Source organism: Equus caballus, chromosome 19 (assembly GCF_041296265.1).
Source record: "Equus caballus isolate H_3958 breed thoroughbred chromosome 19, TB-T2T, whole genome shotgun sequence".
NCBI lineage: Eukaryota > Metazoa > Chordata > Mammalia > Perissodactyla > Equidae > Equus > Equus caballus.
The window spans coordinates 44,206,278-44,222,492 of record NC_091702.1 but is presented as its reverse complement, the minus strand read 5'-3'; the positions used below and the strand labels follow the sequence as shown (position 1 = coordinate 44,222,492).

General features: G+C 36.4%; 1 protein-coding gene across 2 annotated transcripts in view; it reads right to left on the bottom strand.

The window, feature by feature from the left end:
* Positions 1–16,215, bottom strand: part of LMLN (leishmanolysin like peptidase) — a 75,195-nt gene that overhangs the window by 32,207 nt on the left and 26,773 nt on the right. For both annotated transcript variants that reach the window (XM_023623595.2, XM_003363371.5), the window contains exons 7-11: positions 14,143–14,248; positions 10,666–10,760; positions 6,200–6,317; positions 4,857–4,964; positions 1,773–1,849 (exon numbers count right to left, since the gene is read on the bottom strand). In XM_023623595.2, the coding sequence (XP_023479363.1) occupies positions 1,773–1,849; positions 4,857–4,964; positions 6,200–6,317; positions 10,666–10,760; positions 14,143–14,248 (504 nt within the window). The remainder of the gene's footprint in view (positions 1–1,772; positions 1,850–4,856; positions 4,965–6,199; positions 6,318–10,665; positions 10,761–14,142; positions 14,249–16,215) is intronic.

Genomic DNA, 16,215 nt, shown 5'->3' with positions numbered 1-16,215 from the left:
AACCACTACGCCACTGGGTTGGCCCCAGGGGTTTATTCTTTTGCATGTATATATCCAATAGTCCTAGCATCATGTATTGAAAAAACTACTCTTTTCCCATTAAACGGTCTTGGCACTTTTGTCAACATCTTTGCTCTTAGCCATTATACATGTATGTATATTCTTTGGTCATGATGTATTTCTTACTATGTGAGACACTTGGCCTAAAAAAAATTCTAAAGGGTATTTGTATAGAATGTGTAAATGGCTTTTGGCAATAGAAAGGACCACTTAAGATGCAGGAAGACAGATTAAAAAAAAAAAAAAAGCTGCTATAGTAATCCAGGCAAAAGATAATGGTGGGCCTTGATAAAGGCAGTGGTGACCAAAAAAGGAGACAGCTCCAGGGATACTGAAGAGCTAAAAATCAAGCAAGATTGATGATGACTGGATGTGAGAGGTGGGGAGAGGGAGTTATCAAAGATGATTCCCAGGTTTCTGGATGGATAAATGATAACGTTTTTTACTGGGAGAAGCAACTTAGTTAATTTACACTGAAGTCTTATGGATTTATGAAAATTAATTTCCATGTCTACAATTTAAAAATATTGCCAGACATTTAGGAATGTCTGGCCCACGTTGCTGATGCGTTGCCTCAGAAAAAGGAAATATGCTTTAAAATTCACCAGTGACATGATTTCACTAGTGACTCACGCCCGCCACAATGCTTCTATATCCTACTGGTATCTTAAAGAAAGTAGCATTGTTTGGTTGTTGAAGAGGGCAGCAGGACCACTTTTGAGGATCACTTCTGCTGGCCATTGCTGTTCAGGGATAAATGGGAAAGAGTTATAATGGCACTAAAAGGAATCCAGTTTTTTCTTTCCAAAAATATGAATTTCCCAACTTGGTCCAATGAAAATTACGAGAAGTAATGACAACCCAGTAGCAATGAACACATTACCTAGGTTATGGTTTGTAAAAGCTCATCTCCATTAGAAGGAACCAGTACTCTTTGGAAGGTTGGCTGATGCCCAGATCTAGGAAAAGGTGCGTGATGTATCAAAAAGCAAGGAAGATGTCAAAAACTAATGAGTCCTGTCAAAAGGACTCAGGAGCCGACCAAGAAACAGCCTCCAATTGGAGCCATGTAAAAACAGTATTCTACTGCTTTACCAGAAAGTTCTACTGCTTTAAAAACCAGCAATCTATATATCACCAATTTCATCTACAATAAAAAAATGTTTAGTCTTTCCTTCATATTACCATGGCCTCTATGTACTAGAAAATAAATCTCATAATGCCAGGGATTTTGCTCTATTCTTCCTATACCTCAGGGCCTCAAACATTTACAGAATGAAGGCATGGGGGCTGGCCCCGTGGCCGAGTGGTTAAGTTCGCGCACTCTGCCGCAGGCGGCCCAGTGTTTCGTTGGTTCGAATCCTGGGCGTGGACATGGCACTGGTCATCAAACCACGCTGAGGCAGCGTCCCACATGCCACAACTAGAAGAACCCACAATGAAGAATATACAACTATGTACCGGGGAACTTTGGGGAGAAAAAGGAAAAAAATTAAATCTTTAAAAAAAAACAAAACAAAACAGAATGAAGGCATGGAGTTGGTACAGGTAATGGATAGCTAACTGCACAAAATTCAAAGAATAAGTATATTTAACTTCTCTGTAAATTGTCAGTATTTTCTTAAGCTAATATTTATTTCACCTTAATATTAATCTTAACATTCATTTCATTTTAATAAATAATTCATATAATATTCTCACAGCTGTCTTACCCAGTGTCCTCCATTAATGCCAGAGTGATTCGAGACAGGACTCGGTTCTGCGTGTGTGAACCTGTCATTGCTTCATTCTGAAAATCAACAACAAGTTTTAATTAGAAGACTGGACTCCTCGCAGCTCTCAATAATTTCTGTGATTACTTTGGTTTATATTTAAAATGTCTCAAGTGTGAGAGGCTGACAAAATATTCACTTAAAATAGTGAAATACATAAGCCTTCCTTAAAAATGACAAGACTGAAGCTTAAAGTGAAATCTACTTTCTGCCTCAAATGTCTATAATGTGTACAATTTCCCTGCAATGGTAGACAACCAGCATTTACAACTCTGATGAAAATGAAGATAAATGTATGGAAACAAAAATGCTGTAAAAATATTACACTATCTAGGCAAAGTAAAGTGAGTGGTTGAGACAGATACTAACAAAATATTGGGAGAGGGAATATTTGCCTGAATTACAAAGAAAATGCTTATACAACTTTCAACTTTTTGATCACAGAAATATACATTAATATTCAAAACAAGTATCATAGAATCAATAGGATCAAAGTAGTTACATGAGGGACCTAAAATATCATTAAGGTCTATTATCTACCCAGTGTTTTAATTCATATAATAAAATTCCTATCAGGAGGTCACCTAACGGTAAGGACTTCACTGTCTCTTAAGAAGCATCTTCCATATTTGGGCACCTCTGATCATTCTTCCCATCCTTATGTTGAACACTGGATGGTTATCTCAACTAATTTAACATTAGCTTTTAAAAAAATAGTTCAAGGACAGAAAGTTGATTTCAAAGAAAGGTAGCAGTTAAGGAAATTAATAAAATTACTACTTTCAAATCTTCTGAAAAGTAAATAAATATTCATTTCTGCCCGATCTACCACTTTCTAAAGGGAATCACTTGAGAAAACTGCTTAAGAAAAATAAAGAAACTGAAATTCCCGTGGGAGAAATAAGCATGTATGCCTTCCATAAGTTTCACTGTTACTCTGTGGCCACCTAGATAAGAACAGTCAGCACAAGCATTAATTTCACTCTTTTCATAACTTTGCTTCCTTGAGTCATGACATATGTAAGCTGCAACTACCTAAATTATCTAAATAGATCTCTAAAAATAAATAAATAAATAAATACGCATATATATATATGTATGTATGTATACCCTTTGACCCAGAAATCCCACTCCCAGGGATTTAGCCTTTCTTTTTCTGGGTAAACAAATCTGACCTTGAGTTAACTTTCTAGTTCTCCTCCCCAGGAAACCTAATAAAGGTGGTATGTCAACTGTGTTACCAGGCAACAGCACTTGAGGGAAAAAGACCTCCTGATATGCCTCTGGACTTGGGGCTACTGTAAATGAACCTGAATGCCTGTTGGTAAACCACAGTCTAAGACTTCTCCGTGTGCACTGACTCTTATGGGTATGTGCCTTTCAGGGATCTGGAAGTTCTATCAATGGAACTGTTAAAAAAGATATTGGTTCTTATTTGGGATATGATACTTCTAAATTAGGCTGGTTCTCTCACCCCTCTGTTATGGTCTTGTGCTCCTGTATTTGAGCTGGAGTGGGAGGGAGAGAGACACAGATGATAGCCCCTAGATTGCTGTGTGGCGCACAAGAGAAATCATGCTGGCAGCCTGTGCTTTCTTTCTTGTGTCATTCTAACTGAATTTTTGGTCAGTTCGGCCTGTTTAGGTCTTGTGAGTTTGTCTGATTATTTAGTTGAACCTAAGAACACCCATTGGAGCATGACTTCTGGAAGGCACTGCAGATATAAACAAATTGCTCATTACATTTTTAAAATAAAAAATTTAAAACATGGTTGTTTAACTCAGGACTGTTTTCACATTTGTATAATACTATGTAGATTATACCTTATACAAAATGAGTAGATTCAAGTATACAGTCTATTTTACTAAAGCATGTGTTTCTGTAATGTGAACGAGCATATGTGAGACTGGTAAATAAGGGAATGACGTCAGCATAATATGCAATTGTGTTGGTTAATAATGATTTCTCTCTAGATTTTAAGGTTTTCTGCCATGGAGCAATAGCAGCTAAACACACGAAGACAGGTGAACAGAGCAACAGAGGAACGCTGTACTGCACATGACGCTTATTCATTCCATGTTCTTCCACTTGGCTTAGCGTGGCCAGAGGCTCTGTCTTAGAAGTGCTTATTGCAGGGTTCTCTCTAAGCTCTGTACATTTACTCTTGTCCCCATTACTCAGATTTAGTCTCCCATCCACCTACCATTGCTTTTTGTGGTTGTTGCTGTTTAAGGTAAAGAAATACTAGAGTACTTATAGAAGTTAATTTATTGGAAATATGATGTCTTTTTAAACTGAACTAGTACTTTTTTTTTTTTTCCCAGGAAGATCAGCCCTGAGCTAACATCCGCTGCCAATCCTCCTCTTTTTGCTGAGGAAGCCTGGCCCTGTGCTAACATCATGCCCATCTTCCTCTACTTTCTATGTGGGATGGCTACCACAGCATGGCTTGCCAAGCGGTGCCATGTCCGCACCCGGGATCCGAACTGGTGAACCCCAGGCTGCTGAAGCAGAACATGCGCACTTAACTGCTGCGCCACCAGGCCGGCCCCTGAGCTAGTACTTTTATTATGACTTATTGCTTTCATCAGTGCTCTAGTATTTGCTTTTCTCACAAAGCTTGTTATTTTTAGTGTTTGATTTTGAAGAAAGCTTTTTTTGGAAAGCATACATTACATTACAGCAGAAGCAGCTGTATTACTGCCTTGGAAAGATGTCTAATATATATCAAGTGAAAAAAGACGCATAAATGTATGAACCTATTTTAAAATACCAAACAACTGTGTGTGCTAGTGGGTGCATCTATATCTATATCTATCTATTTATCTATCTATCTATAATATTTCTGGAGGGATATACAAAAAACCTAAAATAGTGATATCTGGAAAGTGATCTGAAGAGCTGAAGAGGAAAAGAGATTATTAAATTTTTTACTTTATAACCTATTACACTGTTTCAATAACTTGAGTAAGAATTACTTTTTAAAGAAAAAATATGCCTAGTAAAATTTTAAAATAAACTAACCTCTAATAACCGCTTTTCCCAATGGTTGAGCTCAGTGCCCATACCACCTTGATTTTCAAGTTCCATTCCCTCCAGTATTGGACAGTTAAAATGTTTTCGTGCTTCATCCTAAGAATCAGAAAAAAAATAAACTCTGCAAAAGTACAAAAAGATAATGGCAAACTCTTTATCACACTGGGTATAATAAAGTAGCCATTAAATAATTACTTGGGTGAGAAGAAAGAACATCTTCAAGAAACATGGTTTTTAGTATAATTAAAATTTTTATACAGTCATATTCTTTTTTGCTAGTAAATTACTATTTGTCTTAATATTTTTCCTGTATTTGAACAGTTTGACTTTTAGTCACATATATTTCAAAAAAGTTACAGATTAGTATGATTGCCATTTGTAACTCTAGTGTCAATAACAATTTTAATGCAGGTATAAACTACTCTTATTACAGATACAGTCTTTGTAAGAAATATAAGTTGTTCATTAGAATACAATTTTGCTCATTTGGTTTGTCTGTCCTTCAGTTAGAGACCTCCAGGGATGGGAAATATCCCAAGAGCAGTACAAAAGTCCAGAAGGCTGGGAGTGCTGTGTGTAGTCAAGGAAGGAGGAAGGGAGAACAGGTTTCTAACATTAAATAAGCAGACGTGATGGTTAATTTTGTGTATCAACTTGGTACTGCGGCCCAGATATTTAGTCAAACATTACCCTGAATGTTTCTGTGAGGGTGTTTTTGGATGAGAGTAACATTTAAGTTAGTGGACTTTGAGTAAAGCAGATTACCTTTCACAATATAGACGGTCTCATCCAATCAGTTGAAGGCCTTAAGAGAACAAAGACTGACTTTGCCTGAGCAAGAAGGAATTCCACCAGCGGACAGCCTTTGGGCTCAAACTGCAACTCTTCCCTGAGTCTCCAGCTTGCCAGCCTATCCCATCAGATTTTGGACTCAAAACCGCTACAACTGCATGAGTCAATTCCTTAAAATAAATCTCTCTCTCTGTCAACACATCCTTTGGTTCTGTTGCTCTGGAGAACCCTGACTAATCCAGATTCCAAATGAAATGACCAGCAATTATGCAAGTAGTACCAGTGATCCTAAGAAGTATCACAACAGAGGAGCACTGGCTTAAAGCAGTGGGTAGAATGGAGCACTGAGAGCCATTGCCAAATTTCCATTTCCTCAGATTTCTCTTGGTCTGTAGCTTTACTGTACCTCCTTCATATTATTTCTCCTATCATAGGCTCTGAAATTTAATCATAAGTTCTTAAACAATAATGATAAGAAAGGATCATAATGAAGGAAAAGAGCACATAGCTCATGAGCCCTGAAGTTTAGTAATACTTACGACAACACGAGGTGTTACTAGAAGATATACAGTATGAGGAACTATCTTATTATCTCGAACATCCCATAATCTCTCCACTTTTCGAACTACTTTATCACTCCATTGATATAATCCAAGACTGTAATTAAAGAGTCAAAGAGTCATTTTTGCAAAATTCACCATCTCTTTAAATGTAAAAATGTTTATGAATATCAATATGAAATTAAAATATTTGAGCTTACTATGTGCCAAGTCCATGCAAAGTACTTGATAACATTTTCTAATTTAATCTTTTCAACAATCTTAATGAGATTATCATCACAATTTTACAGGTAAAGAGAGAGAAGCTGAGAGAAATGAAGTAACTTGCTCAAGTTCACATAGCTAATACTTGGCTAAGATGACGACAAATTACTTCCTTAACAAATTTATTGGATAAAACAAAAGCAAGTCCAGAGGCCGGCCCCATGGCAGAGTGGTTGGGTTCACTACTCTGCTTTGGCGGCCCAGGGTTACACCAGTTTGGATCCTGGGCGTGGATCTAGCACCACTCATCAAGCCATGCTGAGGCGGCGTCCCACATAGCAGAACTAGAAAGACTTGCAACTAGAATACACAACTATGTACTGGGGGACTTTGGGGAGAAGAAGCAAAAAAAAAGATTGGCAACAGATGTTAGCTCAGGGCCAATCTTTAAAACAAAAAGCAAGCCCAGACACATATCTAAGTACATAAGGAAACTTAATAAACAAAAAAGATGGCATTTTAATTCAGTGGGAAAGTATAATTTACCTAATAACTATGCTATAAAATTGGTTATCCATTGAGGGAAAAAAAAGAGTTAAATCTTGGGGCTGGCCTAGTGGCGCAGCAGTTAAGTTCACACATTCTGCTTCTCGGCGGCCTGGGGTTCACCTGTTTGGATCCTGGGTGCGGACATGGCACCACTTGGCAAGCCATGCTGTGGTAGGCAACCCACATATAAAGTAGAGGAAGATGGGCACAGATGTTAGCTCAGGGCCAGTCTCCCTCAGCAAAAAGAGGAGAATTGGCAGCAGTTAGCTCAGGGCTAGTCTTTCTCAAAAAAAAAAATAAAAAGAATTAAATCTCTGCTTCATCCCATATACAAAAATAAATTCCAGACAGATGCCAGCAAAAATGGCAGAGTAAGGACCTCTGAAAATTCTCTGCTTCATGAAAGCAATGAGAAAAGTAGCAAAATTGGCCAAATCAACATTTCAGAACTCTGGAAATTAACCAAAGGCTTGCAGCAATTCAGGGAGCATTTATTTAAGAAAAATGGATGCATCTCAGTAAGAACAGCAAGCTCTGTGGCGATTTCCCACACCTTCTCTCCAGCTCTGTGGCAGCCTTGAAAACCAACAGTTCACAACCATGGTGAAAAGCAGCAACTGCAGCCACCAGGGGGGTGGGAAGGGCTTGACTGGAGAATGTATTAAAAACACATGATCCAACCATACGTCTACAAGAGACATAGTTCAGACTCAAGGACATAATAGGTTGAATGTAAACGGATTAAAAAGATACACCATGCAAACAGTACTAAAAAGAGAGCTAGAATGGCTATACTAATATCAGACAAAATAGACGTTAAGACAAACATTGTTACTAGAGACAAAGAAGACAATTTTATAATGATGAAAAGGTCAGTCTACCAAGGAGATAACATTACAAACATATATGTACCCTACAAAAAAAATCCCAAAATACAAAAAGCAAAAATAAATTCCAAATGGATTAAAGCTAGGAATGTAAAAAATTCAAATAATAATTTACTAGAAGAAATTTAGGAGAATATTTTAATAATCTTTGGAGGGCAGAAACTTTCTTAAGCGATAAAGGAAAAAAAGATGAATGTAATGATATAAAATTGAAAGACTTTTCTATATGGCAAAAATACGATAACTGAAATAAAAAGATAACCAAATGGGAGAAATATTTACAACAAACATGAAAAAGGATTAAATCTCTAACTTATAAAAAACTCTTCAAAGTCACTAGAAAAGGAAAAATAACCTAAGACTGGACAAAGAAAATAAACAGGCAGTATACAAAGAGAAAAATGCAAATGGCTAAAACCTTACTAGTAGTTCTGGAAATATGAGATACCATCTTTTTGACCCATCAAAGTGGCCTAAAAAAAAAGATTTATAATATCCAGTACTGGGAAGGTGTTACAAAAGCACTCATATATCGCTGGTGGGAGTGTGCCCTGCCACAACCTTTAAAAAAAAGGAATATGACAACTTTTATTAAACTTTATAGTGGGCATAGATTCTAAACCAACAGTCCCACTTTGGGGACTCTATCTTGCACAAATAAAAGCATTATGAAAAAAGTAATATATTTATTTATTACAGAAAATTATGATGGATATCAATTTTGATTTTTCCCTAAAACCCAAATCTGTTTTATTTTGGCTTTTTCCCTAGATTATTTCTACCATTGACCCTGTGAATCTTGCGTTCTCTCCAATAAAACAAAATATAAAGAGGTTATTTTTTCCCACCATTATTTTATGAAAATTTTAAACATACAAACTGTTGAAAGAATTGTATGATGATCATCTGTACATCCAATAACTGTCACTTAGATTCTATAATTCACATTTTGTTATGCTTTTTTGAATCATGTATCTGTTCATTTACCCATGTCCTAGAGAGGTTATTCTTAATTCCTTTCATCTTTCTTCATGGCAAGGCAATGTTTAAACATAAATAGTGAACAAAGCCAACAAGAAAATAAGCAGCTTTTGCCCTATTAATAACTCTAAAATCCTCTTTACTATCCACACTTCAATTAACAGTTTCTCCAAATAGGTTATGGCCAAATTCAACTCTTCATGTGTCTAACAACTGAATTTTTTATTACTCTATTATTTTCATTTATACTCTGAGATTTCCTGCTTTTGAGTATCCTGAATGCAAGAAAGCACTGCAAATGATCAGCTTAACAATAGTTCTTGGGTGGGTATCTCTCTCCTCCTGACCTACATCACTATGCAGACAACGCCTATCTGACCATTTATATGTTTCCCATAAAGACCACAATTCTTAGGAAAGACCAGACTTCCTCCACCCCACCAAATGAACACAAGCAATCTAGGAAGTAAAACATCTATTTCTACATTAGAATTTCGTTTCTTCATATGTACTCTAAAAAATACTATGATGAATAAAGTATTATCTACTTCAATATTTATTTAATTCTAGTTATTTTAATAGAGATCTTTGTAGTCAAAGTAAAATACATATAAAGTGAACAAGTTTTCAGTATAAAGATTAATTAATTTTTTATTCTACACCCATATACCACTGCTCTGATAAAGATATGGAACAGCATCAGCACCCTCAGAAGGATTCCTGTGCCCTTTCCCAATCTATACTCAACTTTTATGGAGTTTAACAGCCAGCTCTCTCAAGTAAAACCACTAATTTGTTTATCATTGACTGTTTTTAAACTCATACAAACAGACTATCTGACTTCTTTTGCTCAACATTCTATCTGTGATATTCATACACATTACTGCATGTAGCAATAGTGTATTCTCTTTTAGTGCCTTGTAGTTTTCAATTATAGGAATATATCACAATTTATTTATCCATTCTACTATTGATGGACCTCTCAATGGTTTCCATTTTTTGACTATTAATAACAAAACTGCCATGAACATCCTTGTACATGTCTTTTTGTGGACATGTGCTCTTAATTTAGAGATTTATTTTTTATATAAATGCATGCAAATGGTTACAGTTCTGTGACTGACAGTCCATATAAAATTCTTGATAAATTTTTTTAGTGTTTCTTAGTATTATTTATTTTAGGCCTGGGCCATCTAGATCACTGCTAATATGCTGTGCTAAATAAAACATTTAACACACAAATATTGCCATGTATAGGCAATAACTATTAATAAAGCAAAATATAACCAACCCACATTTTCCCATGACCTCACTATACTGTAAGGTAAGACAAGTTACAATGTGGTGGAAAAGAGCTCTGCCTGGCAAGAAGAGTCCTGGCTCTTTGGATAAGTCACTTAAGCTTTCTGCATCTCAACTGCTTCATCTATAAAATGAAAAGGGGGACGCTAAATGACCTCTTATATCTTATCACGTGTTTTTTCTTCTTTTTCTCCCCAAAGCACCCCGAGTACATAGTTGCATATTCTAGTTGTAGGTCCTTCTGGCTGTGCTATGTGGGGTGCCGCCTCAGCAAGGCGTGATGAGCGGTGCCATGTCTGTGCCCAGGATCTGAACCAGTGAAACCCTGGGCCGCTGAAGCAGAGCATGAGAACTTAACCACTCGGCCATGGGGCTGGCCCCTCCTATCATGTTTTAATAGCTATAATTTTCTTAGGGTAGCCATGAAGACACTATTATTTATGGCACCTAATATGCTATGATTCTCAGATTCTAGTCTTAGCACCCTCCTAAAAGAGGAACAAGAACAAAATTAACAAATACCTGTAATTAAAAGGTGGGAGACCACCTGCAAATCTTGAAGTTAGAGGATTTCCATCTTTATCATGGTAGAATGCAAATAGCCCAGCAGAGAAACCCTATAAGAAAAAGTTCAAAATATCTTAAAAGGAAAAATATCAAGTCTGATGAAAGACATGATAACATGCCGCTATCAGAACATTGATACAACCACATAACACACCACGTCAATACTTCTACAGGAACTTCTCATATCTTAGAAATGGATACCAGTTGAGTGTTTCATATTTATGAATTTTAACTTCCAATTACCTGAGGTAATTATAAGTGAGGAAATCAAAAGTACTGGTAACAAAGACATTCTTTGGTAGCAGTATAAACAGTGCATCTATTTGTTTGAGAATGTGTTTACCACAGTTGATCCTCTTCACACGAACCTCCTAAACTCTACACCTGCATCTGGGGAACACTGCTGTCCAGAACAATTAATACAGTTTAGAGCAGGGGAGCAGGCGACTGAGTGTGCTCCTAAGAGCACTCATAAAAGTTCAAAGTCCACATTTCATAGATATCTATACTTAAAAAAACAAGACTGGAAATGTGTGTATGTGTGTGTGTGTGTACACTTAGGAAAAAAGACTGGAAACATATATATCAAAGTGTAAGCTGTGGTTCTTTTGGTGGTATGGTAATGTGTAAAATCATTCAAATTCTCTCAATTTTCTTACAATGTGAATATGTATGTTTACAATCACATTTTTAAATAGTGTTTTTATGAAGTCTTCAATTTTAATGATAATGGATACTTCGTATACAGGTACTCAAATTCCCATTCTCTATCTCTTCCCTCCCAAATAAGATGAGAAAATGGGCCAAAAAAATTATTGACATTTGATATCTCCTATTCTATTAGTGAAATTTTTTTTCTTGCTTTCTTTCCTAATCTAATAACTGAAACAAAGCACTTCTGTAATTACTTCTTTAGGTATGTTTTACATATTGAGAATATGCTATAGCTTATATCCAAATAACTAACAATCATAAATCACCAATTAACTAATCAATTTCTTTGGCAAATTTCTTTGCTTACATACTGTGACCTCTGTGTCATTCAAGGCTTGCCAAAATGATTAATGGAATCCAGATTATTCTTTTATTCCTACATTTCTTCTTCCTTTTTAATCTCTGAAGATGCAAAGGACACAATGGAGTCAGCTAAGAAACCTAAATAGTTTCTAATATACAATTCACTGAAGTTATATAAAGCTTAAAATAGGATGATTTGCCTCATCCTTTATAGTATTCTAAATATATATTTTTTCCACTCTGTCAACTTGAAAATTTTTCTAAGCACTCACATTGAAGAAGGCTTATCTAGTATTTAAAGTACCATGGATGACTATAGTTGATAGCTATGAGCAAATATAATTTTGTAGGGAATATCTTTAAACATTTAACTCCTACAATCCTCCAGGATAGTTTTTGAGCCTTAAACTAATATTTAAAATTTCTTAGGTTTTTACAATTTTTTAAATAAATATACAAAAAAGTTAAAAAAAAATCTAATAGACATTTATGTAACCTCTTTAAGAGGATTTAAGACGTTAATTTTGCCACATTTTCTTCAGACTTTTTTTTTCTCTCCCCCAAGTCACCCAGTACATAGTTGTATATTTTTAGTTGTGGGTCCTTCTAGTTGTGGCATGTGGGAGGCCGCCTCAGCGTGGCCTGATGAACAGTGCCATGTCCATGCCCAGGATCCGAACCAGCGAAACCCTGGGCCACTGCAGGTGACTGCGGGAACTTAACCACTCAGCCATGGGGCTGGCCCCTCTTCAGACTTTTTAAGAAATAAAACACTGCAGAATAAATACTGCTGAAGCCCCACTACATAAACCCTTTCTCCTCCCTTTCTTCCCAGAGGTAACCACTACCCTGAAGTCAACGCGCATAATTCTTATACATGTTTGGGGGGTTTTTTTGGTGAGGAAGATTGGCTCTGAACTAACAACTGTTGACAATCTTCCTCTTTTTGCTTGAGGAAGATTGTCACTAGCTAACATCCGTGCCAAGCCAATCTTCCCCCAATTTATGTGGGATGCCGCCACAGCATGGCTTGACGAATGGTGTGTAGGTTTGCACCCAGATCCGAACCTGTGAAGCCTGGGCTGCTGAAGAAGAGTGTGTCAACTTAATCTCTATGCCACCAGGCAGGCCCCTCATACACGTTTTCATATTCAATGATGTCTTGCTTTAATTTGAGATTCCCTGACTGCTAAAGTAAGTCTGAATACCTCGTTACATATTTCTTGGTGAATTGGATTTTTTCTTTTGTGAACTGCCTGTTCATAACCTAACTATGTCCGGAAGCTCTGCATTCATGTTCACTTATGTACTATACTTAAAACCTGCTGTTTTGCTCTGGTTCTCTCAACATCAAGTATCTACAGTTTTTAGAGCTTAAAGCTTAAAATGTTACTTAGAATGATCCTGTCTTTCACCACAATTAGCAAGTTTGACTCACTTCCTTTTTAATAAAAGGAAAACAGACAACTCATTTCAGAATCTCCTTACTTGAAGAACAGAAGCACAATCTGGTTACACTAGAGTTTCACCAAGTTATTCAACGTATTCACTGATTTAAAGACTTAAGTTTGTATTTCAAGGTCATACACGACAGCCCACTAAATAAGACAAATAATAGCCACTAATTTTATTACATTTTGCCATGTGCAGCATGGTGCTAAGCTGTTTTATCTGTTTTGTCTTATTTAATCTTCATGAAAAAAATTCATTGTAATATGTACCACTATTATTTTCATTTTACAGATAAAACTGAGGCTTACAAAGGCTAAGTAATTTGCGCAAGATCCTAAGGATTTTTAGTGGTAGAGGTCAGAAGATTCACCCCTAGATCTGTGTGATCCATTCTCTCTCTTAATCCCTGCATTTTACTGACATCTATTTTCTAAATACACATATAACATCAGGAGAACATTTCCTAGAGTCTTAGGCAACTTCGTTTAATTCTCTAGACATGTGGTAAAAGTTCACTATTTTGGAGAAATTGGGGAAAAGGAAGAAGTTCTGAGTCAGTAGTATACATACACACTTTAGAAAGCCTAAATAGACCAAGAAGACTGTCAGAAATGAGATCTCTGTTACAGATAAGATCTCTAATTCGCATATCAGTTATTTTAGAGAGAAGTAAATTTTACTAAATTACTTAAGTTTTGTTCTTAAGAAGCTTAATCATTTCCTCAAAAATCCTATGTGCCCCGTGGATTTACTTGTTTAATTATTTTAGGAAGTATAACTCAACCTAGCCACTATCCTAATCATTAAAAATTCTCTATTGGCAGAAGCCTAATCAACTAGGTTTGACTGAAGATGATTCTAAGAATCCATACAATCTTAAAATTTAATATATACATTAAAATGAGAGCATAATAAGCAGAAAATCAATGCGCGAAGGAAAAAATAGTAGTTAGAAAAATTTACCAGGGCATGAATAATCTCATGTTTCACTGTGGACAGCATCCCAACAAACTCCTGAGGCTGGGTAGAGATCATATTTGGACACAGGTTAGCATATCCTGCTATTGGCCTGTTAAGATAGACATTAAATTTTTTATTATATTCCAGAACAATATATATTATGATATTTACTAACATACTTTTCTATCAAAAACTGACAAGGTCAGAAAAATCTTTGCTAAATATCAAATGTCATTCTGTACCAGAAGATCTAACTTTTATTGTTTTTTATTTTTAAGACATATACCTCTGTTTTCCTATGGCATGGCCACCCCACACCTATTCCTACAAAAACATATAGTCAGTTAATTATACTTTAGTATGAATTTGTAAAATATGTCAATCTATACCAAAAAAAAAAAAAAGGAACGAACTGAAAAACTTAAATTTTAACACTATTTTATTTGCAAAATCCGTATTTGAGTTCTGCATTTCATTGTATTTACAGGCACAGGGACAGACACGTAGGTAGAGAGGGAAACTCAACATACAATAGGATAGTAAGCAAATCATTCAGGTTGCTGAAAATTGCTGAACCTTAGTATCTCCAGCTCACTATTTCCTTTCTCCTGCCCTAACACTGCCTTCACTCACATAAAGATTTTTATCTTCCCATCATCTTTCATGTTCTACACCTTCTAGAAGCTACAGAATTCTACATCTCTTTCTAAGCCTAGAACCTGAGAGTCCGAGAACGAGAGCAGACTAGGACCCAGAGTAATTCAGTCCGTTCCACCAGGTATCCACCTGTCTTTCAAAAGCTGTGGCAGACAGACAATGGTAAGGAGCCCCAAGATCCTTTCTCCCACCACAACCTTAACATTTTACTGCAGAAATACCACAAACCTCACCAAATTGTGATCGCCTACTTACAAAGTAACATTTGTAATGTAAAGTAAATGGGATTAAGTAAAAAGCATACAGTACACTTTCTTCATACTTGAAAACAACAGACTTACACTTAGAAGAAATAAGAATATAATTAATTACTAAAACATTACCACAGTGACCTCTAAAATACAAAATGGATGTCACCGCCAGGCTTACCACCTGTCAGGACTTCCTACAGCATTTAGCATAAAGCAGCCCTGTCTGCCTCCCCAGTGAATCTCCTGAAGGTCTTGTCCTCAGACACACTGCCCACTGAAGTGGCTTCTAACAGCAACAGGTACACATGGTTTTTTCCCCAACATAAACTCTTTCTCCACCTCTTATTTGGCTGAAGACTCTCAAGGTTCAGGTTACAGCTAAAACTTCACTTTTTCAGAGAGGGCTTCTTTGCCCAATTGATCTAAATTATGTTTCCCGTGTTTGTTTTCTTTTACGGTACAGCACCCTGTTTTTTCCTACAAAGTTTTTACTACATTTTGAAATCACATACTTTTTCTAAGTATATTTAACTAATATTTGTCTCCCTCTGTAATTTTTAAGTTCTGTGAGGCAGGTACACACGTCTGTTTTATTCACCTAGTTGCTGACAACATACTAGGCACTCAAATATTCACTGAATGAATTAATACAACATAGCAGTTTTTCTTTTCTTTTTCTTTTGTTGAGGAAGACTAGCCCTGAGCTAACATCTGCTGCCAATCCTCCTCTTTTTGCTGAGGAAGACTGGCCCTGAGTTAACAACCGTGCCCATCTTCCTCTATTTTGTGTGGGACGCCTCCCACAGCATGGCTTAACAAATGGTGCGTAGGTCTGCACCTGGGATCTGAACCAATGAACCCCAGGCCGCCAAAGTGGAACGTGTGCACTTAACTACTCCACCACTGGGCCAGGCCCCTACAATATAGCAGTTTTGAAGGGAAGTTTTGCTTCCTTCAAAAAGATGAGAAAATAACTGAAGATATTGCTTTTTCTTCCAACATCAACATTCTCCACAGAAGAAACCTAAATCTTTCCCCAGGCATGAGAAGACATTTATGAGTAGCTTTATATTCACTGATACACAAGAACATTTATTCTTTTAGCTATTCATTCACATCAAATGTGAACCAAATGTTAAAGTGCTTTAAACAAACATAACAGCAGTAC